General features: G+C 59.7%; 6 protein-coding genes across 12 annotated transcripts in view; 3 read left to right on the forward strand and 3 right to left on the reverse strand.

The window, feature by feature from the left end:
- RAC3 (Rac family small GTPase 3) overlaps positions 1–27,661 on the forward strand; it is a 94,723-nt gene that overhangs the window by 4,399 nt on the left and 62,663 nt on the right. Inside the window, exon 1 of one of the 5 annotated variants that reach the window (XM_049776961.1) lies at positions 2,464–2,467. The exons of 1 other annotated variant lie outside the window; for it this stretch is intronic. The gene's annotated coding sequence lies outside the window, so the exon portion shown is untranslated. Of the gene's footprint in view, positions 1–2,463; positions 2,468–2,798; positions 2,804–19,290; positions 19,296–19,609; positions 19,615–27,661 lie in introns of those variants that run through there. 3 more of the 5 variants (XM_049776938.1, XM_049776947.1, XM_049776933.1) reach the window with 3 other exon arrangements.
- On the reverse strand, positions 10–2,938 carry ARHGDIA (Rho GDP dissociation inhibitor alpha). 2 transcript variants are annotated; one of them, XM_049776806.1, is made up of 6 exons: positions 2,844–2,938; positions 2,092–2,303; positions 1,928–2,011; positions 1,725–1,801; positions 1,509–1,572; positions 10–1,039 (listed from the first exon to the last, which is right to left on the reverse strand). In XM_049776806.1, exons 2-6 carry the CDS (start codon positions 2,279–2,281, stop codon positions 840–842), a joined length of 615 nt encoding a protein of 204 aa, XP_049632763.1. In that variant the 5' UTR covers positions 2,282–2,303; positions 2,844–2,938; the 3' UTR covers positions 10–839. The 2 variants fall into 2 exon arrangements, with proteins under 2 accessions (XP_049632763.1, XP_049632752.1); XM_049776795.1 differs by having other exon boundaries at positions 1,725–2,011.
- ALYREF (Aly/REF export factor) lies at positions 17,690–19,568 on the reverse strand. Its single transcript, XM_049776779.1, has 6 exons — positions 19,317–19,568; positions 19,004–19,135; positions 18,511–18,658; positions 18,337–18,400; positions 18,070–18,247; positions 17,690–17,984 (listed from the first exon to the last, which is right to left on the reverse strand). Exons 1-6 carry the CDS (start codon positions 19,566–19,568, stop codon positions 17,970–17,972), a joined length of 789 nt encoding a protein of 262 aa, XP_049632736.1. The 3' UTR covers positions 17,690–17,969.
- Positions 19,896–23,641, forward strand: ANAPC11 (anaphase promoting complex subunit 11). The gene is made up of 3 exons (XM_049777067.1): positions 19,896–20,032; positions 22,894–23,064; positions 23,516–23,641. Exons 1-2 carry the CDS (start codon positions 19,924–19,926, stop codon positions 23,037–23,039), a joined length of 255 nt encoding a protein of 84 aa, XP_049633024.1. The 5' UTR covers positions 19,896–19,923; the 3' UTR covers positions 23,040–23,064; positions 23,516–23,641.
- Positions 23,340–24,063, forward strand: NPB (neuropeptide B). The gene is made up of 2 exons (XM_049777016.1): positions 23,340–23,711; positions 23,837–24,063. The coding sequence occupies exons 1-2, from the start codon at positions 23,508–23,510 to the stop codon at positions 23,972–23,974; spliced, it is 342 nt and encodes a 113-aa protein (XP_049632973.1). The 5' UTR covers positions 23,340–23,507; the 3' UTR covers positions 23,975–24,063.
- PCYT2 (phosphate cytidylyltransferase 2, ethanolamine) lies at positions 24,174–27,238 on the reverse strand. Of its 2 annotated transcripts, none has more exons than XM_049776650.1 (13): positions 27,094–27,238; positions 26,354–26,442; positions 25,991–26,152; positions 25,841–25,907; positions 25,678–25,762; positions 25,557–25,601; positions 25,292–25,391; positions 25,119–25,201; positions 24,946–25,023; positions 24,796–24,861; positions 24,665–24,730; positions 24,503–24,591; positions 24,174–24,439 (listed from the first exon to the last, which is right to left on the reverse strand). In XM_049776650.1, exons 1-13 carry the CDS (start codon positions 27,177–27,179, stop codon positions 24,340–24,342), a joined length of 1,116 nt encoding a protein of 371 aa, XP_049632607.1. In that variant the 5' UTR covers positions 27,180–27,238; the 3' UTR covers positions 24,174–24,339. The 2 variants fall into 2 exon arrangements, with proteins under 2 accessions (XP_049632607.1, XP_049632599.1); XM_049776642.1 differs by having other exon boundaries at positions 25,292–25,430.

Genomic DNA, 27,661 nt, shown 5'->3' on the forward strand with positions numbered 1-27,661 from the left:
CAGCTTCATGGGGGAACTTTTATTTCCCGGTGAGAAAGGGGAAGCAGGGCCAGGCTGTGGGCGAGGCGGGGCCTGGCCGGCAGTGGAGGGAGGCACAGGAGACGGCTCCGCTGTTCACACTTGGTCCCTCGGTGGTCCTGGCGGGGGAGGGGGCCTGCCCGGATGGGGTGGTGGAGCCAAGCCTGGGGCAGAGGGCGGCAGGCTGGCTGGGCCAGACACGAGTGGAAACGTAAATACTGACAGGCCAGGCACTGGCTGCGGGCCCCAAGGACAGGTAAGGCTCGGCCGCGGTGGGTACGCCCAGGTCTCTGGGGGCCGAGGGTTTGACATGGGCACCGGGGGAGCAGGCAGGAGTGTCAGGACACCCGGCCTCTCAGAGGGCCTGGAGTTTTGGCAATTTGGCTTTCCCCAAGCCCCGAGCAGCAGACGGTGGGAGGCATGCTCATGCAGACAGGGCGGGCGGTGGCCAGGCCCGCGCCACGTTAAGGCATCATGGTTCGACGGTCACTGACAGCGATGACGGTGCCCGGGAGGACAGAACTGGGCCCCACCTAGCCCTGCAGCCCACTGCCACCCCCAGAGAACAGGGCGGAACAGGACTCGGGGAAAGGGGGAGCCGGGCGCCCCAGAAACCCAACAATGGCCCCATCCGCAGAAAAGCCGGGACATCAGGCGGGCTGGGCCGGTGAGGGGCCTGGAGCCCCCTTCAGCACAGGTGGAAGCAGCAACGAGACACAAGACCACCAAGGCAGCAGGGGGCCTGCAGGTGGGGACTGGGGTGGCAGGGAGGGGGGCAGGGAGGGTCCGTCGGTCTGTCCGTCCGCCGCCTCCCGGCCGGCTCAGTCCTTCCACTCTTTCTTGATGTTGAGGTTCCACTCCCAGGACAAGTGGTCTGTCTTGTCGTCATCCGTGAAGCGCGACTTGATGCTGTAGCTGCCACGGGCCAGCATGCCCTTGGGGGCCTCCTCCATGGGCGTCAGGAACTCATATTCCTCGGCACGGGGACCATAGCTGCCCACCATGTAGTCTGTCTTGTCGACTGCAATGCAGGGAGATGGGGTGGGGGGTCATGGGACAGCCCCCATCCTGAAGTCTTGGGCCTGAAACCTGGCTGGGGACAGGCCCTGAGCCTGCGGCTGGAAACAAGTTTCACTCTTTGTTTTTTAGGAGGGCCACACCCAGCTATTATCAGGGGTTACCCCTGGTAGTACTTGGGGGACTAGATGGGATGCTGGAGATGGAACCCAGATCTATAGGAAGACCCGTGCCCTCCCAATGCCTTGCTACAGCTCTGGCCCACAGTTATCTTTTTTTTTTTTGGTGGGGGGGGGGGGTGTTTGGGCAACACCTGGCTGTGCTCAGAGGTTGTTATTCCTGGCTCTGCACTCAGGAATTACTCCTGGCGATAATGCGAGGCTCTATGGGATGCTGGAGACAGAATCCAATTGGCCATGTGCAAGTCCAGCGCCCTCCCCGCAGTGCTCAGGCCCAGCCCACGCCTCACTTACTCTTGACGCCCTTCCTGTATGTGTGCTGGATATACTTCATGCCCGACACGATCTCGCGGTTCACCTGGGAGTGGTGCAGAGAGGGCTCAGCCTGGGCACCCAGATCCATCCATCCATCCATCCATCCATCCATCCATCCATCCATCCATCCATCCATCCCTCCCTCCCTCCCTCCCTCCCTCCCTCCCCCCCCCCTGGGCCCGGACCCGGCCTTACGCGGAAGGAGATCTTTATCCGGTACTCCACGCCCTCCTTCAGCACGAAGGACTGCTTCTTGAAGCTCTCCAGATCGCCTGGTCGGGGTTGGGGACAAGGATGAGGTCGGGCCACCCCAGCAGCTCCAGCCAGCCAGGGCCGGATGGGCGGGAGGGAGGAACAGAGGGTCCAGGCCCCAAGACCAGCAGAGGGCGCCCCCTCACCTGTGAGGTCCAGCTCCAGGGGGCCGGGGGCGCTGGCACACACCAGGGTCAGGCGGGTCACCACCACATTGGGGACGCTGGGGTCTGCGGGGCGGGCGGAGCGTGGTGAGTCGAGTCGGGGCGGGGAGGAGAGAGGGCGGGCGGCCGGCGCGGGGGCGGCTCACCTGCAGACACGGCCACGCGGCCCAGCAGCGCCTCCTTGTACTTGCGCAGGCTCTCGTCGTCCTTGTCCAGCTCCTGGATCTCCTGGATGCTCTTCTGCGCCGGCGGCTTGTAGTTGACCGAGTGCTCGTCCTCCTCGTTCTCGGCGGCGATCTGGGCCAGCTGCTCGGCCGTGGGCTCCTGCTCGGCCATGCTCGGGCTGCGCCTGGGACACCTGCGGGGCGGCGGGTCAGCGGGGGCTGGAGCGGGGAACCCAGCGCCCTGGCGGCCGCGTGCGCGCGGTTCCGAGCCCCGCTGCGGGCCCGCGGCGGGGAGCCGGCGGCCTGGGTGGGTGGGGCGGCCGGCCGGGCGCTGGCAGCTGGGCAGGGCCGCGCCCGCGGGCCCTCCTCCGCCCGCCCGGCCCGGGCCTTTGTCCGCGCGCCGCCCCGCCTGCGCCCCGCGCGGCCCCGCCCTGGAATCCCGCGGCCGCCGCCCTGCGCCGCGCCGCCGCAGCGCCCCGCAATCCGGGCGGCGGGCGGATGCGGCCGAGGGAGAGGGGAGAAGGGAGGGAGGGAGGGACGGAGGGACGGAGGCTGCTGCGGGACCCCGGCCGCCCCCGCCCCGCCCCGCCGCCCGCGCCGACCCCGCACCCACCGCGGCCCCGGGGCGGGGCGCGGCGCGGCGCGGCGCTCCGGTCGGAACAAAGGCGGCTGGGGCCCGGAGCCCCGCGCCCGCCCGCCCGCCCGCGCGGCCCCCGCCGCAGCGCCGGCCTCACCGGAGCTTCGAGCGCGCAGACCCCGCTCCGCCGCGCGACTCCGCCGACCGCGCCCGCGCCCGCGCCGCTTCCGGGGTCACGCGACTTCCGCTCCGCCCCGCGCGTGCGCATGCGCGGCCGCCGCCATCTTGCCGCGCGCGGGCCCCGGGCGGGCGGGCGGTGGGCGGGGCCCGAGGCCGGGCGGAAGCTGTGCTTCTCGAAGGGGCGCGCTGGGCCTCGCCCGCACCGTCCTGACGAGCTCAGCCGAGTCCCTGGAGCCGCGGCGAGTCGCCGTGCCCGCCCCAGCCCCGCTGGGGAAGCTCCGCGCCGCCGTGCTCCGGACGTCGCCCCGAGGGAAGTCCGCTTACTGCTCAGATTGGATCCTGCCCGCTCCGCCCTCGCCCCTCAGCTCGAGGCCGAGCCCGCAGCGTGCCTCGCCAAGCCCAGAGCGTCTCAGGCCTCCCCGAGCGTTGCCGGCGCAGCCCCGGGAACCCGCCCCGGTGGCCCTCGCCCCCCGCAGCCACCCAGTGCCCGGGTGCGACCCGACGGGGCGCCTAGGCCGCGGGACTCTCCGCCCGCCCCAGAGCACTACTACCGGGGCCGCTCGTGGCTCGTCTTGCTCGCGGACCCGCGATTCGCCCGGCCCCGCACCCCACCCGCCTGCCCCTTCCTGGGATCCGGCTGTCCTGCCTGGAGCCACACTCCAGGGCTCAGCGAGACCCGGCCCTGGGGAGCCCCCTAGGGGCCTCGGGCCGCTGGTTCTTCGCAAACACCGGGCTGTGGCGCTGTGGCCCAGGCGCTCGGGCCGTCTGGGCGGACGGGTTACGGCCTCTTGACCAGGGACGGTCCCTGTATCATCCTGAAGGAGAGGAAGGCCACCTCCCTGCCTCCTGACCACCGAGGCCCTGTTTCATGCCCGTTAGGGACCCACGCAGCGAGGCACAAGCTCACCACGGAGGGCACTTGCCGTGGGCTCAGGGATGCCCTTCGGTGTACTCCACGGGGGTGAGGGGTCTTGCCTCTTTTCGGGGAGAGCAGTTTAGGACCGCTAATGTGGGTATTCCCTCCCCAAACTTATTTTTCCCACTTGAATGATCAGAACTGCCCACACCTGGAATGGGCGGGTAGAGGAGCCTGTATGGGGGAGACAGAGGGGATAAGAAAGAGAGTTAGGACAGAAGAGTAGGAGAGGCATCATCATCAGAGATTCAACATCAGACTCGGCATTAGCAACTAAGCATCATCCAAGAAGCAGCAGCGGTAACTTCACCAAAGGGGGTTAGTCCGTCTGCAAGCCAGACTGGAAAAAGCAGCTGAAAGGGAGACAGAGGCCGAGAGAGCAGGGAGGAGTAGAGAAGTAGCTGCTAGGAAATGGCTTAGTATAAGAAGCCATGGGAGGAGGTGTGCGTGGCGGTAGGGACCGTGAAATAAAGCTGGCTGACTCCTGCTTTGGGAATCTCTCCACCCTCACCCTGCAACCTTCAGACCTGCAACCTGCCAGACCACAGGAGCTTCGGGAGCCAGGTCGAGCACATCTCCCCATACCAACAATAGGACTATTTAATTTATATTAAGACAGCACTAGCATATTGGCAACAAGCCCAAAGTATATGAAACCATAGTGTCAGGACCTCCTCACACTCTATGGTCAGCTGTTTGGGGGGGGGGGACTCTCAAAACAGTTGGGTTTTTCTGCACAGCTTGTAGATGTGAACCCTTGGGAAGGGGCAATATCCAAAGTTCTTTAGTTTGTTATTTTTGGGGTTTTGGCCCACACCAGGCGACTCTCAAGTTACTCGTGGCTCTGCACTCAGAAGTCGCTCGTGGGGCCAGAGAGATAGTATAGAGATAGGGCATTTGCCTCGCATGCAGAAGGACGGTGGTTCAAATACCATTATCCTATATGGTCCCCCGAGCCTGCCAGAAGCGATTTCTGAGCATAGAGCCAGGAGAAACCCCTGAACGCTGCCAGGTGTGACCCAAAAACAAAGACAAAAAAGAAATTGCTCCTGGAGGGGCTGGAGAGAGAGTACAGTGGTAGGGCATTTGCCTTGAAAGAGGCTGACCCCAGAACCAATGGTGGTTTGAATCCTGGCAACCCATATGGTTCTCCGAGCCTGCCAGGAGCGATTTATGAGCAGAGAGCCAGGAGTAACCCCTGAGGGCCACCAAGTGTGGCCAAAAGAAACACACACACACACACACAAAGCAGGGGCCAGAGAGATAGCATGATAAGATAAGGCGTTTGCCTTGCATGCAGAAGGTCAGTGGTTTGAATCCCGGCAACCCATATGGTCCCCTGAGCCTGCCAGGTGCGATTTCTGAGCATAGAGCCAGGAGTAACCCCTGAGCACTGCCGGGTGTGACCCAAAAACCAAAAAAAAAATTACGTTTTGGGGCCAGGGAGATAGCATGGAGGTAAGGTGTTTGCCTTGCATGCAGAAGATTGGTGGTTCGAATCCTGGTGTCCCATATGGTCCCCTGAGCCTGCCAGGAGCGATTTCTGAGCCCAAAACTAGGTTTAACCCCTGAGCGCTGCCAGGTGTGACCCAAAAAGAAAAAAAAAAAGAAATGACTCCTGGCAGAATCAGGACCATATGGGATGCCGAGAATCTAACCTGAGTCAGCTATGAGCATGGCAAATGCCTTACCCACCATGCACCAGACCTTATTTACTTTTTTTAAAAAATGATTTTTGGGTCACACCCGGCAGCATTCAGGGGTTACTCCTGGCTCTACGCTCAGAAATCACTCCTGGCAGACACAGGGGACCATATGGGAAGCTGGAATTTGAACCACTGTCCATCCTGTAACGGCTGCATGCAAGGCAAGCATCCTTCTGTTGTGCTAGCTCTCTGGCCCCACCTTCTTCACTTTTTGAAGTGAAGCAAAAAAAAAATTTTGTTTTTTGGGGCCACACCCGTTTGATGTTCAGGGGTTGCCCCTGGCTTGGGGGGACCATATGGGACACCCTGGGGGATTGAACCGCAGTCCTTCCTTGGCTAGCACTTGCAAGGCAGACACCTTACCTCTAGTGCCACCTCTCCGGCCCCGAAGCAAAAATTTTAAAGAAATTTAGAGGGACTGGAGGGGTGGTACAAGAGGTAGGGCATTTTTGCCTTGCAAGCGCTAACCTTAGGACAGACCTTGGTTTGATCCTCCGGCGTCCCATATGATCCCACAAGCCAGGAGCGATTTCTGAGCACAGAGCTAGGAGTAACCCCTGAGCATCACTACATGTGGACCAAAAACAAAACAACAACAAAAAAAAGAAATTTAGGGCCTGGAGAGATAGCACAGCGTCGTTTGCCTTGCAAGCAGCTGATCCAGGACCTAAGGTGGTTGGTTCGAATCCCGGTGTCCCATATGGTCCCCCGTGCTTGCCAGAAGCTATTTCTGAGCAGATAGCCAGGAGTAACCCTGAGCACTGCCGGGTGTGGCCCGAAAACCAAAAAAAAGAAAGAAATTTAGATGTTATTTTTTTGGGGGGTGCACACCTGGTGATGCTTGGATTACTTCTCGCTCTGCACTCAAGATATTATTCCTGGCAGGTTCAGGGACCATGTGGAATGCCAGGGATCGAATCTCGGTCCATCCTGGGTCTGCCACAGGCAGGGCAAATCCTTACCACTGTGCTATCACTGGCCCCAAAAGTTCTTTAGTTTGTATGATTGATTTTGGAGTCAGAACTAAGCCCTGAGCACTCCTAGATGTGGTCCGACATACGTCCACCCTAAAAAAATTGACTTTAGGGTGAATGCTGAATTACATGATAGAAGGTGTTTGCCCTCCTTCTGACCCATCCTGGTTGTCATTCCCACCACCTGCAGTATGTACTGTCCAGTCCTCCAAACACCACCAGGGGTCACTACTGACCATAAAGCCCGGAAGAGCCCCAGGGCACCACTGGGTGTGGTCCAAAACCACCACCAACAACAAAAAACAGGACAGAGTAGCTGTGGAAGCAGCTGGCTACTACTACAAAACAATAACAAGCAGTGGAGAGATAGCATGGAGGATGGGCGTTTGCCTTGTATGCAGAAGGATGGTGGTAATGCCCGCATCCCATATGGTCCCCTCAGCCTGCCAGGAGCTGCTGGGTGTGACCCAAAAACAAAACAAAAAAATCCACCACCACCAACAAAATCAAGATAAGGCATGAGGGGGCCCGGCGTGGTGGCGCTAGAGGTAAGGTGTCTGCCTTGCCAGCGCTAGCCTAGGATGGACCGCGGTTCGATCTCCCGGCGTCCCATCTGGTCCCCCAAGCCAGGAGCGACTTCTGAGCGCATAGCCAGGAGTAACCCCTGAGCATCACCGGGTGTGGCCCAAAAACCAAAAAAAAAAAAAAAAAAAAAAAAAAAGAGAAGGCATGAGAAACAACATCTTTTTTTTTTTTTGGTTTTTGGGCCACACCCGTTTGACGCTCAGGGGTTACTCATGGCTATGCGCTCAGAAATTGCCCCTGGCTTGGGGGGGACCATATGGGACGCTGGGGGATCGAACCTCGGTCCGTCCTACGCTAGCGCTTGCAAGGTAGACACCTTACCTCTAGCGCCACCTTCCCGGCCCCGAGAAACAACATCTTAAAGCCTAAATTCATAAGAAACTCCTGGCAGGGGCCGGAGAGTTGGCGCTAGAGGTAAGGTGTCTGCCTTGCAAGTGCTAAGCCAAGGAAGAACCCCTGACCTCCCATAGGGTCCCCCCAAGCCACCCAAGGGGCAATTTCTGAGCGCTTAGCCAGGAGTAACCCCTGAGCATCAAACGGGTGTGGCCCAAAAAACAAAGAAACTCCAGGCAGAGGGTTAGGGACACGTGACTTGAATGTGAAAGCCCAAGGTTTGACATCCAGCATGCCAGTCTTGAGTGCCACAAGAAGGGTTGGAGAGAGCACCAGACTACAGGTGACTCAGATCTGATCCCTGACACTGCTCGGAATGATTGATTCTGGCACCCAGCACTGCCCATTATGGTCCTCAAACCCAAAGAACCCAGAACAAAGCAAGAAAACCTGCTCCCTCGATCAAAACATTTACCATGTTTTTTTTTGGGTCACATTCAGGGATCAAAACTGGATCAGCCGATGCTAGGCAAACACCCCACCCACTGCACTATTGCTCTGGCCCCAAATTCACAGGAGTGAAAAGTGAAAGTGGAACAGACCTGGGATGCTCCTGAGGTTATTGCCTTGGGACCTGGAATGCCACCACAGTTATCACTCAGGGACAGTTACTGCAGAGACTTGGGTGCTACCATGGCTACCACCCAGGACTCAGGATGCCATCATGGATACGGCTGAGTAAATCATTTTTTTTTTTTTCGGTTTTTGGGCCACACCCGACGTTGCTCAGGGGTTACTCCTGGCTGTCTGCTCAGAAATAGCTCCTGGCAGGCACAGGGGACCATATGGGACACCGGGATTCGAACCAACCACCTTTGGTCCTGGATCGGTTGCTTGCTAGGCAAACACTGTCGTGCTATCTCTCCAGGCCCGAGTAAATAATTTTTTGTCTGGTTTTGGACCTACATCTAATGACGGGTTACTTCTTGCTCTGCACTCAGAAACCACTCCTGGCAGGCTCGGGAGGGCTCTATGGGATGCTGGGGACTGAACCTGAGTCTGTCCTGGTTGGTCACGTGCAAGGCAAACGCCTTATCCGCTGTGCTATTGCTCCGACCCCACTGAGTGAACTTTCCTGCATCGTGGGCTCTTGAGAACTACATGGATGATTTGCACACAAAAACTTGAAAAAAGGGGCTGGAGAGATAGTACAGCAGTAGGGCATTTGTCTTGCAAACAGCCGATCCAGGACAGGGTTTGAATCCAGCATCCCATATGGTCCCCCATACCTGCCAGAAGCAATTTCTGAGGGCAGAGCCAGGAGGAAACCCTGAGTGCCATTGGGTGTGACCCAAAAAACAAAAACAAAACAAAACAAAAAAGAGTGATTAGGGGCCTGGCTAGAAGGTGGCACAAGGCGTAGGGCGTGTCTGCCTCGAAGGCGCTAGCCTAGGACGGACGACCACGCACCCGGCAGTGCTCAGAGGTCACTCCTGGCTGTCTGCTCAGAAATAGCTCCTGGCAGGCACAAGGGACCATAGGGGACACCGGGATTTGAACCAACCACCTTTGGTCCTGTATCGATGCTTGCAAGGCAAACACTGCTGTGCTATCTCTCCAGGCCCACCAGGGGCGATTTCTGAGCATCAACGTGTGTGGCCGCCCCCCCCCCCAAAAAAAAAGAAGAGTTGATGGTCTCCAGTCACTCGTCTCATATCTGGGTCCTGGTCACCTTCAGTGTGTGAAGCTCTGGCCTTTATCTATCTGTATGTTTTCTGTATGTATCAGGAAAATTGTATGTTTTCCTGGTCTGAAATCAGGTCACCACTCATTCAGGCTGGACCCAGCCATTCTCCGTGGCCACAGCAATGTGTGTAGGGCAAGACTCCTTTGCTAACTGTTGTGTATGTAAACATTTTACTGCTCCCACCCTAGGGTGATACCTGATTCTGCTCCCACCATTGGGTGGTACCTGATTATGGGGGATAAAAGCAAGGGTCTGTGGAAGGCCTGGACCTATTCTTAGGCCTGTTGGCTTTCTTCCCACCGCATTCACCTCAGAACCACCGACCGAACAGAGTAACAGAAGTGTGGTCCGAGCTGGAGCTGGAGGAGAAAGGCCTCATCCTCCATTCCTCCGTCAGTCAACCTCTTCAGGGGCTGATTTGCAACAGCTAAGGACCTATAACAGAGGTCTGAAACTCGAGGCCCTCGGGCCGTTTGCAGCCCTCCGTACATTTTGTGACCCGTGGCCGGCCTTCAAATATCGCAGTATTCTCGATTATTCGCTTACCGAATAATCGCAATAAAAATCGCATTAGTGGGCCCAGAGAGATAGCACAGCGGCGTTTGCCTTGCAAGCAGCCAATCCAGGACCAAAGGTGGTTGGTTCGAATCCCGGTGTCCCATATGGTCCCCCGTGCCTGCCAGGAGCTATTTCTGAGCAGACAAGCAGGAGTAAGCCCTGAGCAATGCCGGGTGTGGCCCAAAAACCAAAAAAAAAAAAAAAAAGCATTAGTAAGAAAAAAATCGTATTAAACATTCGCATACCCCGAGCGGTTTTGTTCGGGGTATGCAAATGTTTATGTGATTTTTTGCGATTTTTTTCTTACTAATGTGATTTTTTTTATTGTGAATATTCGGTAAGCGAAATCCCTTATGTGGCCCTGCCTCACCCCGACTTTGCCTCCTGTGGCCCCCAGGTAAATTGAGTTTGAGACCCCTGTTATAAGTACTGCCTGATTCTGCCTTCTGAGAGGGGCTCTGAGCACCACCACATCCTGCCTTTGGTGCAGGCACACTGACCCAATGAGCCTGGGCATCAGGTTGGCATTCGTTAATCCGCTGCTCTTTCCCACCCTACTCCTATCCTCCTTAGTTGCACACCTTTCCTGGGCAGGTGAGAGGCAAATAATATGATTAGGGGTTAGAGAGATAGTATAGGCATAGGGTGTTTGCCTTGCATAGCCAATCGAGATTAGATCCCAGGCTCCCATCTAGTCCCGTGCTCCAGGGTGAGTAAGAGTAACCCCTGAGCATCACTGTGTGTAGCCCCAATGAAACAAAATGTATCAACTAAAAGAAGATAATTATTTTGTTTATTTTTTAGTTTTGAGCCTCATCCAGTGATGCTCAGGGGTTTCTCCTGGCTCTGTGTCCAGAAATCGTTCCTGGCAGGCTAGGGGGACCTTATGGGATGCCAGGGATCGGAACCTGTCAGCCTCATGCAAGGCAAAACGCCCTACTGCCTACTATTACTTCAGCCTCAACAACTCTTTTTTTTTTGGGTCACACCCAGCAGTGCTCAGGGTTTACTCCTTGCTTTGTGCTCAGAAGTCTCTCCTGGGCCAGAGCAGTGGCGCAAGCAGTCAGGCGTCTGCCTTGCCCGCGCTAGCCTAGGACAGACCGAGGTTCAATCCCCCCAGGTCCCATATGGTCCCCAAGCCAGGAGCGATTTTTTTTTTTTTTTTGTCACATCCGGCAGTGCTCAGGGGTTACTCCTAGTTCTCTGCTCAGAAATCTCTCCTGGCAGGCTCAGGGAACCATATGGGATGCCGGGATTCGAACCACTGACCTTCTGCATTCAAGGCAATCACTTTACCTCCATGCTACCTCTCCAGCCCCGCCAGGAACAATTTCTGAGCGCATCGCCAGGAGTAACCCCTGAGCATCACTGGGTGTGGCCCAAAAAGAAAAAAAAAGTTTCTCCTGGGTCAGAGTAGTGGAACAAACAGTAAGGCATCTGCCTTGTCAGGGCTAGCCTAGGACAGATCTTGGTTCAATCTCCCCACGTCCCATATGGTCCCCCAAGCCAGGAGTGAATTCTGAGCACATAGCCAGGAGTAACCTGAGCATTACTGGGTGTGGCCCAAAGAGAAAAAAAAATAAGACTCTCCTGGGCTGTGGCGCAAGTGGTAAAGCATCTGCCTTGCCTACTCTAATCTAGGACAGACTGCGATTAAATTTCCCGGTGTTCCATATGGTCCCCTAAGCCAGGAGCGATTTCTGAGCTCATAGCCAGGAGTAACCCCTGAGCATCACCGGGTGAGGCCAAAAAAAAAAAAAAAAAGGAAGTCTTTCCTGTAGCCCCAGGGGACCATATGGGATGCCGGGAATGGAACAAACCAGTGTTCATCCAGGGTTGACCGCGTGCAAGGCAAACGCCCTACTGCTGTGCTATTGCTCTGGCCCCAAACAACTCATTTTTTTGTTTGTTTTTGATTTTGGGTCACACCCGGCAGCGCTCAGGGGTTACTTCTGGCTCTGGGCTCAGAAATCGTTCCTGGCAGGCTCAGAGGACTATATGGGATGCTGGGATTTGAACCACAGACCTTCTGCATGCATGCTCTCTCTCCGGCCCAACAACTCATTTTTGAAAGAAAATTAATATAGATCAACATCAATATAGGCTTCAACATAGTCAGCTGTGTAACTGAGTGAACATCAAACATCTTGGGGCTTGGGGTCAATCAAAATGATAGATAGTACAGCAGGTAGGGCTTTTGCAGTAAATTGTAGGCACCGCACAAAGTCCACAGAGCACACCGGGAGTGATCCCTAGGCAGACAGAGCCAGGAGGAAGCCCAGTGGACTCCTAGGACTACAAGGTGTGGCTCAAAAAAACAATCACATGGGGTGGCTGGAGTGGTGGAGCAGCAGTGGTGCAGTGTTAGGGTGTTTGGCTTGTACTCACTAACCTAGGATGGACCACGGTTCCATCCCCCATCACATCCCATATGGCTCCCCAAGCCAGGAGCAATTTCTGAGCGCATAGCCAGGAGTAACCCCTGACCATCACTGGGTGTGGCCCAAAAGCAAACAAAAACAAAACAAAACAATCTCATCAAATATCTGTTGCGGAATGGAGCCATAGCACAGTAGGTAGGCTTTTGTTTGCCTCCAATACAGGCGACCCAGGTTTGGTCCCCGGCACCCCCAGCCTGCCAGGAGTGATTCCTGAGTGCAAAGCCAGGAGTAACCATGAGAAACATCATGTGGCTCCCAAACAAAAACAAACAAAAAACATCTGTTGTTGATTGTAGTGAATGAGGAAATGGAATTTATGCTCATGACAAGTGAGTTTTGGGGGCCACACCTGACTATGCTCAGGGATAAGTCCTAGTGGGCTTGGCTCTCTACGGGTTGCTGGGAATTGAACCCTGGTTAACCACATGCAAGGCAAACCCCTTCACAATCCTGCCGTCTACGTTAATTCTGATAAACATAGGAAATTGTGAGTGTGTGTGTGTGTGTGTGTTGCCAGCCCTACCACAAGGCACCTGCTCTCTGGTGCATCCGCTTAAAATGGTCTGGGGTCTCCAGGGACAAGTTTGGAGGTCTGGCCTTTTGGTGCAGCTGGGGCTATAGTTGGGAGAAGTGCCCTGAAACAAATAGATCTTGAGGGCCAGAGTTAGTCAGTGGGGAAGAGGCTAAACTGGGTTTCATCCTTGAGCACAGAAACCTGAGCACAGATTCATGATGAAGCCCCAGAAACCGGCGGCGGGTCTTGGTCTCCCCAACAATTGTAGGTGTTTTGGGTGGGGTGAAGAGCAGAAGACTCAGCCTTGAGAAAACAGAGCTTCCTCCTCGGGTCTGATGCTTGGTAGCCTTAAGGGTCAGGACTGGTACTGGAACTGTCTTACCTGGATCGTGAGACCCTCCCGCATCTAGGAGGAGTTTGTGGTTCGTAATTGGAGTGGCCTAAGGGAGGGGTGAAAGAAAAGCAGCAGGAAGAGAGATGCTGTAGAGAGAGAGGGCAGAGACAACTGCCCATTGGTTAGGGCCTTAATAAAGCTTGATGTCTCCTAAAACTTCAACTGTCTGTGGGTCATTTCTTTGCTGTCACTCTGATACCTACAGACCCACTAGGCTGTAGGGGCTGCAGGCGCTGGGCTGGAGCAAGAAAGGCCTCACCATCCATCCATGCACATCGTGGATTATATAAATAATATTTTATACAACACTGGTGTGCCTACCAGGAGTCACCACTCTCGGGCACCGGGCCACCCTTAGCCGACTAAGCCTCAAATCCACTTGTCCCCATGGGAAGACTTGGTGGCAAAGGAGCCAGTCCTGTCCTTCACACAGGCATTCAAGGCTCAGTTTTAGAGAAAAGAATGGGTCGAGACACAGAAAGGGCGGAGGGTTGGAATTCAGATCCACAGGACAGGCTTGCAGGCCTTCCGCCGCCACTTTTTTTTTCTTTTTGGGCCACACAGGGCAGGCTTACTCCTAGCCCCACACTCAGGAGTCAGTCCTAGTGGTTCATAGGGGTTCTATAGGGATGCTCAGGATCAAATCCCAGTTGACCCAAGTATAAAGCAGATACCCTTCCCATCTTCCCAGCCCCACAGGCCTTCTGTCTTCTGAAGGTGGCTTCCCGGCAGAGAGAGGAGCAGTGAGTTAAGGCATTTCTTTAATGTTAAGTAACAGCACACAGGGTTCCGAAGCCTCAGCTGGTTATTCACCTGGAATAACCCTTGAGCACAGATTCAGGAGTAAGCCCTGACTGCTGGGTGTGGCCAAAATAAAAACCACGGGTGGTGTTGCCAGGGTGTGGCCAAAACCAAAGAATCAGGAAGATGGGATCCTCGTAGAACCCAGAAGGTGGGTTCCTCCATCTGCCAGGGTGTGGTGTGGAGACTAATAGGTTTTGATCCTCTTTTCCACCTCCACTTCCATCTGGGCCTGCCCTGCCCTTGCCTGGATGAGGCCTTTCTGAGTTGGCTCCTTAGGGCTAGGGATTTGCCCCTTTCTGTCCATCCGATGTTGGGCTCATCAGTCTTAAAGAACTTGCCGTGAGGGACCAACGTGGTAGCACAGTGCTAGGGCATTTGCCTTGCACACGCCTGACCCAGGACTGATCCGGGTTTGATCCCCGTCATTCCATATGGTCCACGAGCCTTCCAGGATCGATTACTGAGCTTAGAGCCAGGAGGAAATCCTAAATGCCACTGGGTGTGGCCCAAAACCAAACCAAACCAAACCAAACCAAAACAAAAAAATGAACTCAGGGCTTACTCCATGACTCTGGCAGGCACTTGAGGGCAAACATACCAGGACCACCAACCCAGACTTTCCAGTGCGCCTCAATTTTCTTTCTTTCTTTTCTGAAGGAAGGTCTTTGTTTTGTTTTGTTTTGGGGGGGCCACACCTGGTGATGCTCAGGGGTTACTCCTGGCTATGTCCTCAGAAATCGCTGCTGGCTTGGGGGACCATATGGGGTGAGGGGGCGAGAGGGGGGATCGAAATGAGGTCTGTCCTAGGCTAGTGCAGGCAAGGCAGATGACTTATCCCTTGCACTGCTGCACCAGGCCCTGAAGGAAGGTCATTTTGAGCAAAACATTGAGAAAGCAGTGAGGGGAAAGAGGAAGGAAGGAGTGTTGGAGAGAACATGGGGCTTCTCCAAGATAGGTGAGACTCATGTTCAAGGGAGCGCATAAAGTTGAAGAGCAGACCCAATGTGGTATTTCCATGTATTCTGGTGCTGTAGACTGGACTGCGGAGGACACCTGCCTTGCTGGGAGAGACCCGAGTCCAATTCCTGCCACTACATAGGTAGCAGTGATGCCAGGTAGAGTCAAAAGTGAGGCCCCAGCACTGCTAGATGTGGCTTCCTCCAATGTTGTTTGGGTCAGCTAATCTCTTTGAATGCTCAGGGCCCACTTCTGGGTGCCTAAGGAAACCTGTGTGGTGGTGCTGGACCCAGCTGCCTCTCCCTGCGTATTTCTGGAGGAGAAAGCAGCTGAGCACCTCCACCTGGGCCAGCTGAGGGTAAGGGCTGTACCCTGGGTGAGGAGTATGGGGACAGGCAGGAATGTGGGGGTGTCCTGGAATGTATTTGCCAGCTACACACTGGCTATTGGTGGGAGTTGGGGACTTTCAGGTCTCCCCAAAGCTGAGCAGTGGGGTCTCACCAGGTAGTGTAGGGGTCTAACCTGGGTCTCCTTTTTGTAGAATGGATGAACTCAGGTCCTGCTCTGAGTTTAAAGGGATCCCTGTTCCAAGCTTGACGACCACAGGTCCAGAGATTTCGGGTCCCAGAGTCAGCCCCAGTCCCATTCCTGAGCTGCTGCCAGTGCAGACTGTGACCGATTCTTAGGCCACAAACAGTGTGTCTGGAGACCAGATGCAGTCAGACCCAAGGGCCTGGGTTCTAGCACTCAAAAATACACTCAGGTGCCCTCAAGGAGCTGAGCCCACAGGAAACATAAAGGACTCAGTGCCTCTCCACTCAGTCTGAGGCTCTGCCTTGGTCTCCAAGTCAGGTGCATAAGATGAGATCCACAGGTGCAGTGTGGCCACTGGTTGGGTCTCCCTCCAACACTTTAGGGTCGTGTTCCTGACCCACAGAAGAGGTGACCACCACCAGGTTCCCAACAGCACCAACAGGTGGGCAGGGGTGGACAGGCAAACAGGGGTGAGGGCCAGCCAGGAGGGGAGGCCTTCTTGCACACTATCTGTATGCAGGACACCCCAAGCACCGCTAGGTGTGGTCCCCCCACTCCCCAAATGAAGTAGAGACAAGTTGTGATTCTTTCCTTTTATTTGTCATTTACCAAACTTCAGAATGAACTAATGCCCAAGTAACCACCACAGGCAAGAACACGAGATGTTTTTCATTTCAGTCACATTCGGAACCAAGGAAGTTTGAGTATCTGACAAGGACACGCAGTAAGACACAACAGTAAGACGAAAATTCCGGTCTCGATTCCCCAAGGCTCAGCTGAGACTTCCAGGCCAGACACACTGCAGCTCACATGGACGAATGCGGAGATGCTGCTTTAGAGCCGCTGAGCCAACAGTGCACCTTCCTGGACCTGCACAACTAACAGATGAATGCCTGCCCAGCTGTGGCCAAAGTCACCTGGACAAGAAGCTGCTGGTGTTTTTCATGGGTGTCTTAAGGTTCAAATCCTTAAAGACAAATTTATTGCTATTTCCCCCAAGTTTGGCTGATCCACGTAATGAACAACAGCCCAGCAGTCAGACACCAAGGAGTGAATCTGCATCAGAGAGCCAATGATACCACCACTAAGTGAGTCCCCGGGACTCAGCTCCACCCAGGATGACTGACCATGAGCCTCAGGTGCCTCTGTGCCAGAGCCTGCCCCAGTAGAGAAGTGGCAGAGCAAGTGTGTGGCTTGAGACCCAGAAGACCCCACTCAGGAGGGGCCAGCATGGGCCCCCTCAGGGTCTTTATCCCCAGCTGACTCTATAGGACCTACCCCCAGAATTGAGGGGAGATGTAAAGTGCAAGATTCCAAAACACAGCACGACAGGTAGGATACTCATTTCCAATACCCATAGCCTGGGTCTACCAAGCAAGCATCCATCTGGAGCCCAGCGGAGGCCACTCTCAGCAGCTGAGGTGCGGCTTCCCAGTTGCTCAGTGGGCAGAGCGACAGGGCTCTGTACCCATAGGCCCTGAGTCACCGCACTGACCCAGCACATGCCCAAGGTGGCTTCAAGGGCCAGTAGGTTCCCACAGGGCCCCTTCCAGAAGCAGCCCTCAACACACACACACACACACCTGCGGTTCAGGGCTGCAAGCTAACGAGCTGAGGGCCATAAGGGCCTTGGGTGTAGTAGGCAGGAAACTTTCCCACTGTGCGAACAAACCGCTGAACCTCTAAGATGAGAGCACTAAGGATGCTCGGATCTGACAGCCCAGGGCCACCGGTGATCATTACAAATGGTCTGGGGACCAAAACTACCACGCACGCCTAAAGCCTACACTTGTCCACTGAGCTTTCCCTCAGCCTGGACGCCACCTCGAGGTGCCAGGACTGAAGAGGGCTCCATGCAGGTAAGTGCTCTACCAAAAGGCCAGGCTCTGATGGTCAAGAGCTAAATTTCCAGCCAGAAAAGCAGCTTCTCTATGGACCCTTCTCAATCCAAGGACATAAAAGGACACTTAGCTAAGTCTCCCAACAGTGCCTGCACTCCAGCCCCCAGACATGGCCCCCACCTTCCAAAGCACCAAATGGGCCTTCAGGCCAGGCACAGGCCCACTCCTGGTCTCTGCCGCACACCAACAAGCTCGAACCAAGCCTGCCCCTGCTGCAGCTCCCCCGGGGCCTGTGGGGACCTGTGCCTCTCCCCCTGCCCCAGTGCACTCCCCAGGCCTCATCACCCAGGCCACACCAGACAGAAATAAGTAGTTCCTGGCAGTAGCTAGGACCGGGAATTTGGGCTCCAGGCGTCCGAGTCCGGCGACAGCCCTCACCTTGGTGTGGTGTGACAGCAGTGGCAGCAGAGGGACCAGGGCTGCTTGTCCTCCCACTGCGGATGAGTCAGACAGCGTCAGTGCGACACATACTTCTAGTTTATTATGGCCAAGGTGGAAATGCCACCTTTTCCACAACAGCAACAGTAAGGTTTATCCCAAAATAACTCAGTACAAAACGGGTTTGCTTCAGAATTAAAAAAAAAGGCAGGGGGGGAACAAACTTTACATGAGTTTTAAAACCCTATTTTAAAACAGAAAAAGAAACAGAGCCCTCGGCAGCCGCGCAGCCCCATGTGGCCCTCCCCAGAAGCTCTGTGGGACAGGACGTCCGATCCGATCTGCACGCAGCGGCCAGCGCTTAGCTGGTGTCCATCTGCAACATAGGAGAAGGGCTGCTAAGTGCCTGCCGCCGCCAGCCTCCCCGCTGCCCACCAGCCCGCAGAGGGCCCGGCACATACCCTGGCGTTGTAGGCGTCCAGCTGAGCGTCTAGCTCCTCTGCGGAAAGCTGCTGCTTGGAACTCCGGCCTGTGCCTCGTCCCCGGCCCCGGCTGCCCCCGCGGACGCCTCTCCGGACCATCCCGCCGCCGCCGAAGGCCCCAGCACCGCGGTTTCTAGTCATCCCGCCTCTGTTCACGCTAGCAAGGAAAAGGAGGCAGGAGGCGTGCTCAGATGTCCCGTTCCCTGTGGTGGCCGGCCCGGAGACCCCTCGCGGCCCTGTGCTCACCTCTGTGCAGGTCTCCGCTGTGTGTCGATCTGTGACGTGACGAGCTGAATGTTCATGGGGCGGCCTGCGGCGGGGACAGGGAGGCCGTGAGCGCGCCCCAGCAGGAGCACGAGGGGAAGGATGGCGCCGTCGAGGGACCTGGGGTCAAGCGCGGCTCCCCCTCTCCCCACGCACCGTCCAGGGGCACCCCGTTGTACTGCTTCATGGCCTTCAGGGCGTCCGCCTTCCGCTCGAAGTGCACGTCGGCCGTGCCCAGGCTGCGGCCCGAGCGGTCGTAGTGGACGGCCGCCTTCTTGAGCGTCCCGAACTCGGCGAACAGCTCCTGCGAGCAGAGGGCGAGGCCGGGCGGCTGGAGCGCGGGCGGCGGGCGCAGGGCCGAGTCCCCGCGGCTGAGGGGCCGGGGCCGCTGCAGGCCCGCCCCCGGGGCGCCGGCTCACCTGGCCCTCTCCTCCCACGCCAGCCCCGCCGAGGCCGGAGTCCAGCGCGGCCCGGGAGCCGAGAGGGGACCCGGGTGCGGGGCCACTCCGGCCGCGGTGGGTTCGCAAGCGGTTTCCAGTGGAGCCCAGAAACCACCCTGGAGAGAGCGGAGGCACCGTTGAGTCTCCCGCGCGCGCCGCCCCGCCGCCCGCCCTCGAGGCGCCCGGGAGCCGCGGCGGGCGGCGCTCACCTGGATGTCCGCGTCCGACACGCCGAAGTCCAGGTTGGACACCAGCAGCTTGCCGCCCGTCTCCACGCCGGCGCCGCCCCCGAAGCCGCTGTCGAACAGGTCGTGCTGCCACTTGTCCGGGAGCTGCTTGGGCTGCGGGACGGCGGCGGAGGCGCGAGTGAGCGGGCCCCTTCCGCCCGCCCGCCCGCCGGTCCCGCCACGCGGCCCGCGCCAGACAGACAAAGGCCGGCCCGAGCGGCGGCCCCGCACGGCCGCGTCCCGCCCGGCCGCCCGCCCCGCGCCCCGCGCCCGCCCGGCCGCCCGCCGCGCTCACCCGGCTGTAGGGCGCAGGCCGGTTCCTGCCGCCGCCGCCGCCCGCCGCGCCGCGCGCCAGGGCCGCCCGGTTCCGCAGGGGCCCGCCGCCTCGGCCGATCCGCGCCGCCGCCGCCTGCGCGCCGCCGCCGCCGCCGCCCCGGCCGCCCTGCGCGCCGGCCCGGCCGCGCCCCCGGCCGCCGCCGCGGCCGCCGCGCTGGCTCCGGTTGAGCTTGATGATGTCGTCCAGGGACATGTCCATCTTGTCGGCCATGGCGGCGCCGAGTCGGCCTAGATCCAGCCGCGCGTCCCGCGCCCGCGTCACTTCCGGCGGCCCGGCGCGGCCGCCCATTGGCTGCGCGCGGCCGGGGCGGGGCGGGGCGGCGCCTGCGCGCAGGGCCGCGGGGCGGGGCGCCGGGCGCCAGTTTCGGAGCTTCCCGCGCGGCCCCGGGCGCCGCCAACCGGCGGGGCGGGGCGGGGCGGGGCGGGCCCGGCGGCAAGGGGGCGGGGCGGGGCGGCGCGCGCGTCTTCCGGCCGCTCCGCGCTCGCGGCGCCTCGGCTCGGCCTGGGCTGCCCCGCCCGGCCCCGCAGCCCCGCGGCCCGCAGCCGCCCCGCGCCGAGCCCGCGCCATGAGGGTGAAGATCAAGTGCTGGAACGGCGTGGCCACGTGGCTGTGGGTGGCCAACGACGAGAACTGCGGCATCTGCCGGATGGCCTTCAACGGCTGCTGCCCGGACTGTGAGTGCGCCCGCCTCGCGCACCGCCGGGCCGGGCCGGGCCGGGCCGGGCCTGGAGCGGGCGGGGCTGGGCGGACGGGCCGGCCGAGCTCTCCTGGCGCCTCGCTGCCCCCACGCTGCCCCCTCCCGCCTCCGCCCGCGTGGGCCCGCAGAGGGGCTGCGCCGAGCGGGCTGGGGCGCCTCGGGGTGGGCGGCCGGCCGGAGTTGCGTCTCCGTCGCGTTGCGCTGCCCTGCCCTGCCCACAGGCCGCACAGCTGGGATGGGTGTTTCCCCGAACGAAAGGAGAAACCGCCGCTTGGCTGGGTGGGTGACCCGAGGCGGGGCCCACCCCGCCCCGCCCCGCCCCGCCCTTCGGCGTCCTTTGCGATCCTGTTTGTTTTGCTGGGAGCCACACCCAGTGGCCCCGGGACTACCGCTGCGGGTGGGAGCGGGCCGGCCCCTCGTCCTGTCCTCTGGCCCGGGACTGGCCGAGCTGCTTAAGCTCAGCTTTTTTGCGATTGATTCCCCCCCCATTTTTTTTTGGTTTGGGGCCACACCCGGCCACCCGGAGGTGCTCAGGGGTCACTCCTGGCTATCTACTCAGAAATCGCTCCTGCCAGGCTCGGGGAACCCTATGGGACGCCGGGATTCGAACCAACCCCCTTAGGTTCTGGGTTGGCTGCTTGCCGGGCAAACGCCGCTGTGCTCTCTCCGGCCCCTTCATCTCCCTTTTGTTGCGGGGTCACACCCACCACTGCTTGGGGTGGGGGGCCTCCTGGGCCTGGAATCCGGAGCATCGGAGCCCCCCAAGACTGCTTGGTGAGAGCTCCGGGTTCCACCACAGCTTTATCTTTCGGGGCACCGGGTAGCCCCAGCTGGTCTCCCAGGTAAGTTCCTGCCCTGGGCCACCTCACTCCGTCTGCCCTGCTGCCCCTGGGTCGTGGCTGGCCCAAGAAACGCTGGCGTCCCTGTGCGCCCAGATGTGCCCCCTCATCTCTCCAGCCACTCCCCAAAGAGAAACGGGTTGATTTTTTGTGTGTGTGTGGGGGAGGGTTCTGGTCAGGGGTTCCTCCTGGCAGGCTCAGGGGACCATATGGGATGCTGGGATTCGAACCACCGACCTTCTGCATGCAAGGCAAACGCTTTACCTCCATGCTATCTCCCCGGTCCCAAAGGGGCAAGTTTTTTTTTTTTAGTTTTTGGGCCACACCCGGCGTTGCTCGGGGGTCACTCCTGGCTGTCTGCTCAGAAATAGCTCCTGGCAGGCATGGGGGACCATATGGGACACCGGGATTCCAACCAACCACCTTAGGTCCTGGATCGGCTGCTTGCAAGGCAAACGCCACTGTGCTATCTCTCCGGGCCCAGGGGCAAGTTTTTAAGGTTAGGCTCATCAGGCCAATCCCGTGGGTCCCCAGCACTGCACCGTCAAGCACCCCAAGCACCGTCAGGGTTCTACCCGAAAACAATAAAGAAAAGCCTTTGGGGTTTTATTTTTGGTTTCTGAGTCACACCAGCGGTGCTCATAGGTTACTCCTGGCTCTGCACTCAGAAATCACACCTGATAGGCTTGGGGGACCATAAGGGATGCTGGGAATCAAACCTGAGTCTGTCCTGTATTGGCCACATGCAAGGCAAAGCCTACCACTGTGCTATCGCTCTGGTCCCACCCCTTTGGGGTTGTTTTTAAATGCCCCCTTCTGTGGCCTATCTGCTGTCCCATATCGCCCCTTCTGAGGCCGCCCAGCATCTCCTTCAAGTCCCATCTTGTTGTGAGTGGCAGAATTTCCTTTTTTGCTGTTGCCTAGTGTTCAATATAGCTATTGTGGGGGGGTTCCCCACACCCAGCGGTGCTCAGGGGTTTACTCCTGGCTCTTTACCCCAGAATTATTCTTGGTAGTGTGTGCAGGGGACCAAGTGGGGTTCCAGGGAAGCTCCCCACTCAATGTTTTATTGCTTCAGTTATGTTTGCACATTTTCACAAGGAAATTGGTTCAAATAAATGACCTCAATTACAGCCACACTGTACAATATGGTAGCATGTTTTAATTTTTGTTTGTGGGCCATTCCTAGCTTGGTGCTTGGGGGAAGCAGGCGGTGTTGGGGATTAAACCCCCGATCCTGCATGCCAAAGCTGACTCCACCCTGTGCCAGACCCCCAGGCTTATGCACCGATACTCTGCTTTGGGGGCCACACTGGTAGGACTCACATGTGCCTCCTTTGGGGGCCACACTAATTGGTCCCCTTGCTGCTGGCTCTCACCCATACTTACCCTCCATGTGTGTTATAACCACCTGCAGGAGCTCAGCAAATACTTCTCTGTGTCCTTTAGAGACTAGACCCCCACCCCCACCCAAAAGTGCAGTCCCGACTGCTTGCCGCAGCTCATCCCCAAACGTCCAGCTGCACACTGAGCTCTTGGCTAAATTTCTCGTTTTTGCTTGTGACCCTGCTAGACTAGGGGGCTACTCCAAGGACGCCTCCTGCCCTGGGACAGCAGCGCAGGGTGACCATGTCTGGGGCCTGTGACCTTGGAAATGGTTCCTGCACCATCAGGTCATCCGTGTGGCACTGTGGTCACAGCCCATAAAACTTCCTGACTTCAGTGCTTCACTGCTCTGGCCTGGCTCTAGGGTGGGGCTGAGTTTGCTGGGGTGGTACTGGACAAAAGCCACCCAGGCTTGAGTGCACCTCAAGAGGCTGGCCAGGTGCTCCTGTCCTTGGTGCAGGCCCACACACGGGGTGGGGTAACTCAGGCAGCTGCGTCTGTCCCCAGAACAGCGGGGCAGGGAGCGCCCAGTGGGCACCTGAGTCCTCTGCTTCGGTGGGCAGGGAGGGTGGGTTGTGGGTGTGCTGCAGGCTCTGAGCTGACCCCTCCGCAGGCAAGGTGCCCGGCGACGACTGCCCGCTGGTGTGGGGCCAGTGCTCGCACTGCTTCCACATGCACTGCATCCTCAAGTGGCTCAACGCGCAGCAGGCCCAGCAGCACTGCCCCATGTGCCGCCAGGAGTGGAAGTTCAAGGAGTGAGCCAGGCGCGGCCAGGAAGCTCCAGGTCCTCACTGCCACTGCCTCCCGGGCTGGGCCCTGTTGATGTGGGGCCTTGGGAACTTTCTCTCACGAATAAACACCTGGGGGCTCGGGCCTGAGTCACAGCTAGGAGCTGAGAGCAGCGCAGCACTGGGCTGAGCAAGTGCTGGGCTGCCAGGCCCTGAGGCCTGTCTGGGGCGGAGGCGGCGGCTGTCACCAAGGCAGGCTGGTCTAGGGAGAGGGGTGCTGGTCCAGGGTGGCCTCACTTCCCGACTCCTCCATTCCAGACATCCTAGGCGTCCCCTATGCCTGAGGGCAGGGCTGGGATCGTGGGCAGCCTTGCCAAGTTGCAGACTGAGCCCCTACGTCAGGGCCTGCAGGAAGGAGGGGGTGGTCCCCGCCCATCGGGCTCCAGATAAAAACAAGGGGCTCCCGCTCCCCTCATCTGCTCCTCTCTCTGCCTCCACCATGGCCAGGTCTGTGATGCTGGCAGCCACTGCCCTGGCACTATGCCTGCTGCAGGCTGTGCCCAGCCTTGCCTGGTACAAACCGGCAGTGGGCCGTGGCCACTATTCGGTGGGCCGTGCTGCGGGGCTGCTGTCTGGCCTGCGGAGGGTTCCTTTGGCCCAGCGCTCTGAGATCCCCCTTGGGACCCCAGGCCCCAAAAGCCTTGTGAGTGTGGGAGCGTGGGGGGAGGGGCGTGGGAACCAGGTCCAATCAGGGTCCTTGTGGGCTGGGGTCCATGCAGGCTGGCTCTGACCCACCTGACTGCCTCCCCATCCCCATCCCCGCTGCAGACAGTGTGTGTCCAGGACGTGACGCCAAACCTACGAAGCTGCTCGAGGCTGCGGGAGGACAGCACCACCTTCCAGTGCAAAGCTGAAGTGTTCCTGTCACTGCGTGCCCCGGGCCAGAGTGGTTGCCCGGGGCCCTGAACTGCACCCGGAACCCTGACCAACCTGGCTCACCCTCATCATCTCCCCCCTGCCTCTTGCAGTGCTCCAATAAATGCTCAAACCTCCAACCTCTCTCTGCCCTGCACTGGTTGGGGTGGGTGGGTGGGATGAGGGTGTCTGGGAAGCTGGGGGGGGGTCCGGCGGGGCCGGGCTGCGGCAGGGAAGGAGGGCATTCGGCTCAGCACCTCCCAGCAGCTTTATTGGGCTGGCAGTCCCCGGGTCCCCACTTGTCCTGCCTGTGGGCTTCGGGTCCCCTCTGCACAGCTGGGGGAGGGAGCAACGGGGAGAGGCCACAGCTTGCTGGCTTGAAAGGCTTCAGTGCCAGAAGGGGTGCTGGCGTCGGGTCAGAGGTCATGGCAGACCCCCTCCACGCCCCTGCCGTGGGCCTGCAGGAAGGCCAGCTCCTTGGCCTCCTTCTTCTGGTTCCGGGCTTCATACTCCAGCCTGTGGGTGGGCGGGGGTCAGTGTGTGTCTGCGGGAGGCTCCACCCCCATGCCCGCCACTCACCTGTTCTGGATGATTCTCTGCACGATGAGATCGGTGGTGAGGTCACTGCTGCTGTCCACCTGCTGGAAGATGCCCCTCCTCTTGGGCTCCTGGGGAGGGGGCAGGGTGAGGCCAAGGCCAGGGCCAGGGCCTGGGCCTGGGCCTGGGGGGCCCCAGACTCACCTGGTAGGGGTCGGAACCGTCCCTGTCGGGCATGATCTCTGTCTTGCCGTGGCACACCAGGTCCACCTGGGGATGCAGCTGGGTCAGGGTCCGAGCCACCCTTCCCCCCAGCCCACCCACCCCCACCTCACCTTGAAGTGGTCCAGGAGCTCAGCTGTGACTGAGTAGGGGGCACCAATAACCACTTCAGACACGTACTGTGGGTAAAGAGCGGGCAGGTAAGCGGGTAACGTAAGTGGGCAGGTGGGGGTGAGCGGGTGGGCACGCAGAAGGCCACTCACCCGGCAGGCCAGCACACTGAGTGTCCGCTCCTGCAGGTTCATGATAGGGTAGTTCTTACCCTTGTAGTGGTTCACCTCCTGGAGGGACAGGCATGTCAGCTGGGAAGAGACCAGTGCGGGGTCCCCGACCACCGCACACACACCCCCACCCCCCACCCCCGGTGGCCAGAGACCTGGTCAAAGTGCAGTCCCGCGATGACATACGGCCGCTCAGCCAGACTGTGCACCTTCTCGAGGAAGTCCACGTGCCCGATGTCTGCATGCAGGTTAAGGGCTGCCGGATCGGGCATCCCCTGCCTCCTGCCTCCCAAGTCTGTCCCCACACCAGCTAGTTCCCCGAGGATACGGAACAGGTCGAAAGCACCAGCCACGTAGATGACCGTGTCTCCGGGCTGGGGCTCCTTCCCAGATGCGAACTGGATGATCTTTTGGGATGTCTGTAAGAACTGGGAGAGCCCGGTCCAGGACGAGCGGCCACGGGGGCACTGCTGGCCAACAGGCACACTTATCTACAGCCCACCTCTGCATTCCTCACAGGAAGGAGGTGTGGCGCTCAGGGTCACCTGGGAGGAGTGACCTCGAGGCTATGGGGTGAAGCCCCCCCCACTCACCTTGCCGAAGCTGTCAGCATACTCTCGGTACTCGGAAGACATCTCCTGCACAGAGCAGGGGTGTATTCTGAGAGCGGTCCCCACTAGGCCACCCTCCCCCAGCCTGCTTCACCCCGCTCACCTGGCTGCTGTGATGGGCCTTGGTGGCCAGCAGCATGCGGCCCACAAGGTCGGTGGTGGACACGCCCTGGGTACGCTTGCACTCCCTGAAGAGGGACAGGCATGTCACCAGGTCACGCAGGCTCCACCAGGGCCTGAGACCGGTAGCCCCCGCTCCTGCTCACCGGTAGCGTCCTGCCTGCTTCACCTCCTCATACGTGTCACGCCCATCGGCAGTCAGTGTGATGTCGTCTGCAAGGTGACAAGGACCCTCTTAGGCCTCCAGGGCACGGCCCATGGCCATCAGCCCCCACTTGGGAATCCTGTCCACTCACTGCCGTGCACACAGAAGTCACAATTGTACTTGTCCAGCGTCTCCAGAGTGGTGACGTAGGGGGCGGCCGGTACCACCTCGTCCACCCACTTGATAGCCTGCACCATCCTGTACCGCTCCTCCTGGGTGAACACCGGGGGGCCTTTGTGCTTGGAGATCTCCGCTGGTGGAGGGGGGAGAAAAAGAGCAGACGTGAGGGATGGTGGCCTTGTGGCCGTACTCCAGGCTTCGGGTACTGTGTGAGGGGATCGGGTTAGTGTTAGGTCCAGGGTATGTGTGCGTAAGTCTGGGGTGCAGGGTGTGGACTGCATGTGCGAGCTGGTCTGGAATGCATGTGTGAGTGGGGTCCGGGTGCCCCACCTACCGTCCGTGTGCACGCCTACGATGAGATAGTCGCCCAGGGCCCTTGCCTGGCGCAGCTGGTTCGAGTGGCCGTAATGCACCATATCATAGCTGTGGGGGCAGGCCAGGGAGGGCAGCAGATCGCGCGGGACCACCAGCCACTGCCCCCACCCACCGCCCTCCCCGAGTGCAAGGGTTGCAAGAAGTGCCCTAGGCGAGCTGAGCCCAGAGACACAGGGCGCCTGGGGCTACAGGCTGGGCCCGCAGGGCAGGAGAGGGGTCAGGGTCAGGTGCCGCACTGACTGAGCCAGGCCACCCGTTCTGTGGGTGTGTCCCAGCCTGGCCTTGTGGCAGGGCCAAGGTCAGAGTCCGGCTAGGCAACGGGTGACAGGGGCCGGGGCAGCGGCCTCTCATCCTGCCCGGCTGGCTGCAGGGGCAGCAGCTTCCCCGGGACGCTGAGCGCGATCGCGGGCGCGGGCACAACCCCAGCAGCGCCCCGTCGTGAGTCCTGCGGGGCCCGCGCGCTTCCCGGGGCACCGAGCTGCGGGGTCCCGCGGGACCCAGCTTGGATCTCCGAGGGACGCGGCCGGGCCAGGCCGGGCAGTTCGGGCGCCGAGGCCTTCCTTCACGAGGCGCGCCCAACTGACTCCCGCCGGCCCGGCCGCCACCCCGCACGGCCAGGGCTCGGGTCCCAGGTCCCGCTGGGGAGATCGCGAGCGCGGCGCCCGCCCCGCCCCGGCCCCGCAGCCGGCGCTCGCTCACCAGCCGTCGCACCACACCCGCACGACGCGCCTGCCCGCGGGGCCCGGCTCGGGGCCCCCCGCCGCGCACTGCCCGTTCCGGATCATGACCCGCAGCTGCGGCGCCGCGGTCCGAGCTCCGCAACTTCAGCAGCCGCCCGCCCCGCACGCACAGTCACGCGGGCCTCACCCGCCGGGCTCGGCCAATGGCGTCGCCCGCCCGCCCACCCGCGGCCGAGCAGCTCCCGCCCTCAACCCGCAGCCAATGGCGCCACGCCCCCGCCGCCCGCGCGGCCAATGGGGCGCGCCCGCGCACAAAACCCCGCCCACCTCCCTCCCGCAGCCAATGGGGGCACCGGCCCGCCGAGAAATCCCGCCCTCACCAGCCGCGACACGCCCCGGCCCGCCTCGCAGACAGCCAATGGGAACGCTCCTGGCTCGGAACCCCGCCCAGCCGCATCCGGGACTCGGGGCTGCCCGGGGCGGGGCCGGCCCAGGTGTGGCGGAAGGAAGAGCCGAGAGAGAGCCGGGAGCTAGTGCAGAGACGTTTAATGACGGTAAAAACGCAGGCGGAGCTGGGCTCCAGCCTC

This window comes from Suncus etruscus, chromosome 1 (assembly GCF_024139225.1).
Source record: "Suncus etruscus isolate mSunEtr1 chromosome 1, mSunEtr1.pri.cur, whole genome shotgun sequence".
NCBI lineage: Eukaryota > Metazoa > Chordata > Mammalia > Eulipotyphla > Soricidae > Suncus > Suncus etruscus.

Coding starts and splice junctions, on each gene's coding strand:
- ARHGDIA (XM_049776795.1), bottom strand. CDS start 2,281: ATGGCCGAGCAGGAGCCCACGGCCGAGCAGCTGGCCCAGATCGCCGCC. Junction 2,012..2,091: donor CCGCGTGGCCGTGTCTGCAG/GTGAGCCGCCCC, acceptor CCCGCCCCGCAG/ACCCCAGCGTCCCCAATGTG. Junction 1,040..1,508: donor ATACAGGAAGGGCGTCAAGA/GTAAGTGAGGCG, acceptor CCTGCATTGCAG/TCGACAAGACAGACTACATG.
- ALYREF (XM_049776779.1), bottom strand. CDS start 19,568: ATGGCCGACAAGATGGACATGTCCCTGGACGACATCATCAAGCTCAAC. Junction 19,136..19,316: donor GGCCTGCGCCCTACAGCCGG/GTGAGCGCGGCG, acceptor GCCGTCCCGCAG/CCCAAGCAGCTCCCGGACAA. Junction 18,401..18,510: donor CAACGGGGTGCCCCTGGACG/GTGCGTGGGGAG, acceptor TCCCCGCCGCAG/GCCGCCCCATGAACATTCAG.
- ANAPC11 (XM_049777067.1), top strand. CDS start 19,924: ATGAGGGTGAAGATCAAGTGCTGGAACGGCGTGGCCACGTGGCTGTGG. Junction 20,033..22,893: donor CAACGGCTGCTGCCCGGACT/GTGAGTGCGCCC, acceptor ACCCCTCCGCAG/GCAAGGTGCCCGGCGACGAC.
- NPB (XM_049777016.1), top strand. CDS start 23,508: ATGGCCAGGTCTGTGATGCTGGCAGCCACTGCCCTGGCACTATGCCTG. Junction 23,712..23,836: donor CCCCAGGCCCCAAAAGCCTT/GTGAGTGTGGGA, acceptor TCCCCGCTGCAG/ACAGTGTGTGTCCAGGACGT.
- PCYT2 (XM_049776642.1), bottom strand. CDS start 27,179: ATGATCCGGAACGGGCAGTGCGCGGCGGGGGGCCCCGAGCCGGGCCCC. Junction 25,763..25,840: donor AAGCAGGCAGGACGCTACCG/GTGAGCAGGAGC, acceptor GTCCCTCTTCAG/GGAGTGCAAGCGTACCCAGG. Junction 25,602..25,677: donor AGGCCCATCACAGCAGCCAG/GTGAGCGGGGTG, acceptor TGCTCTGTGCAG/GAGATGTCTTCCGAGTACCG.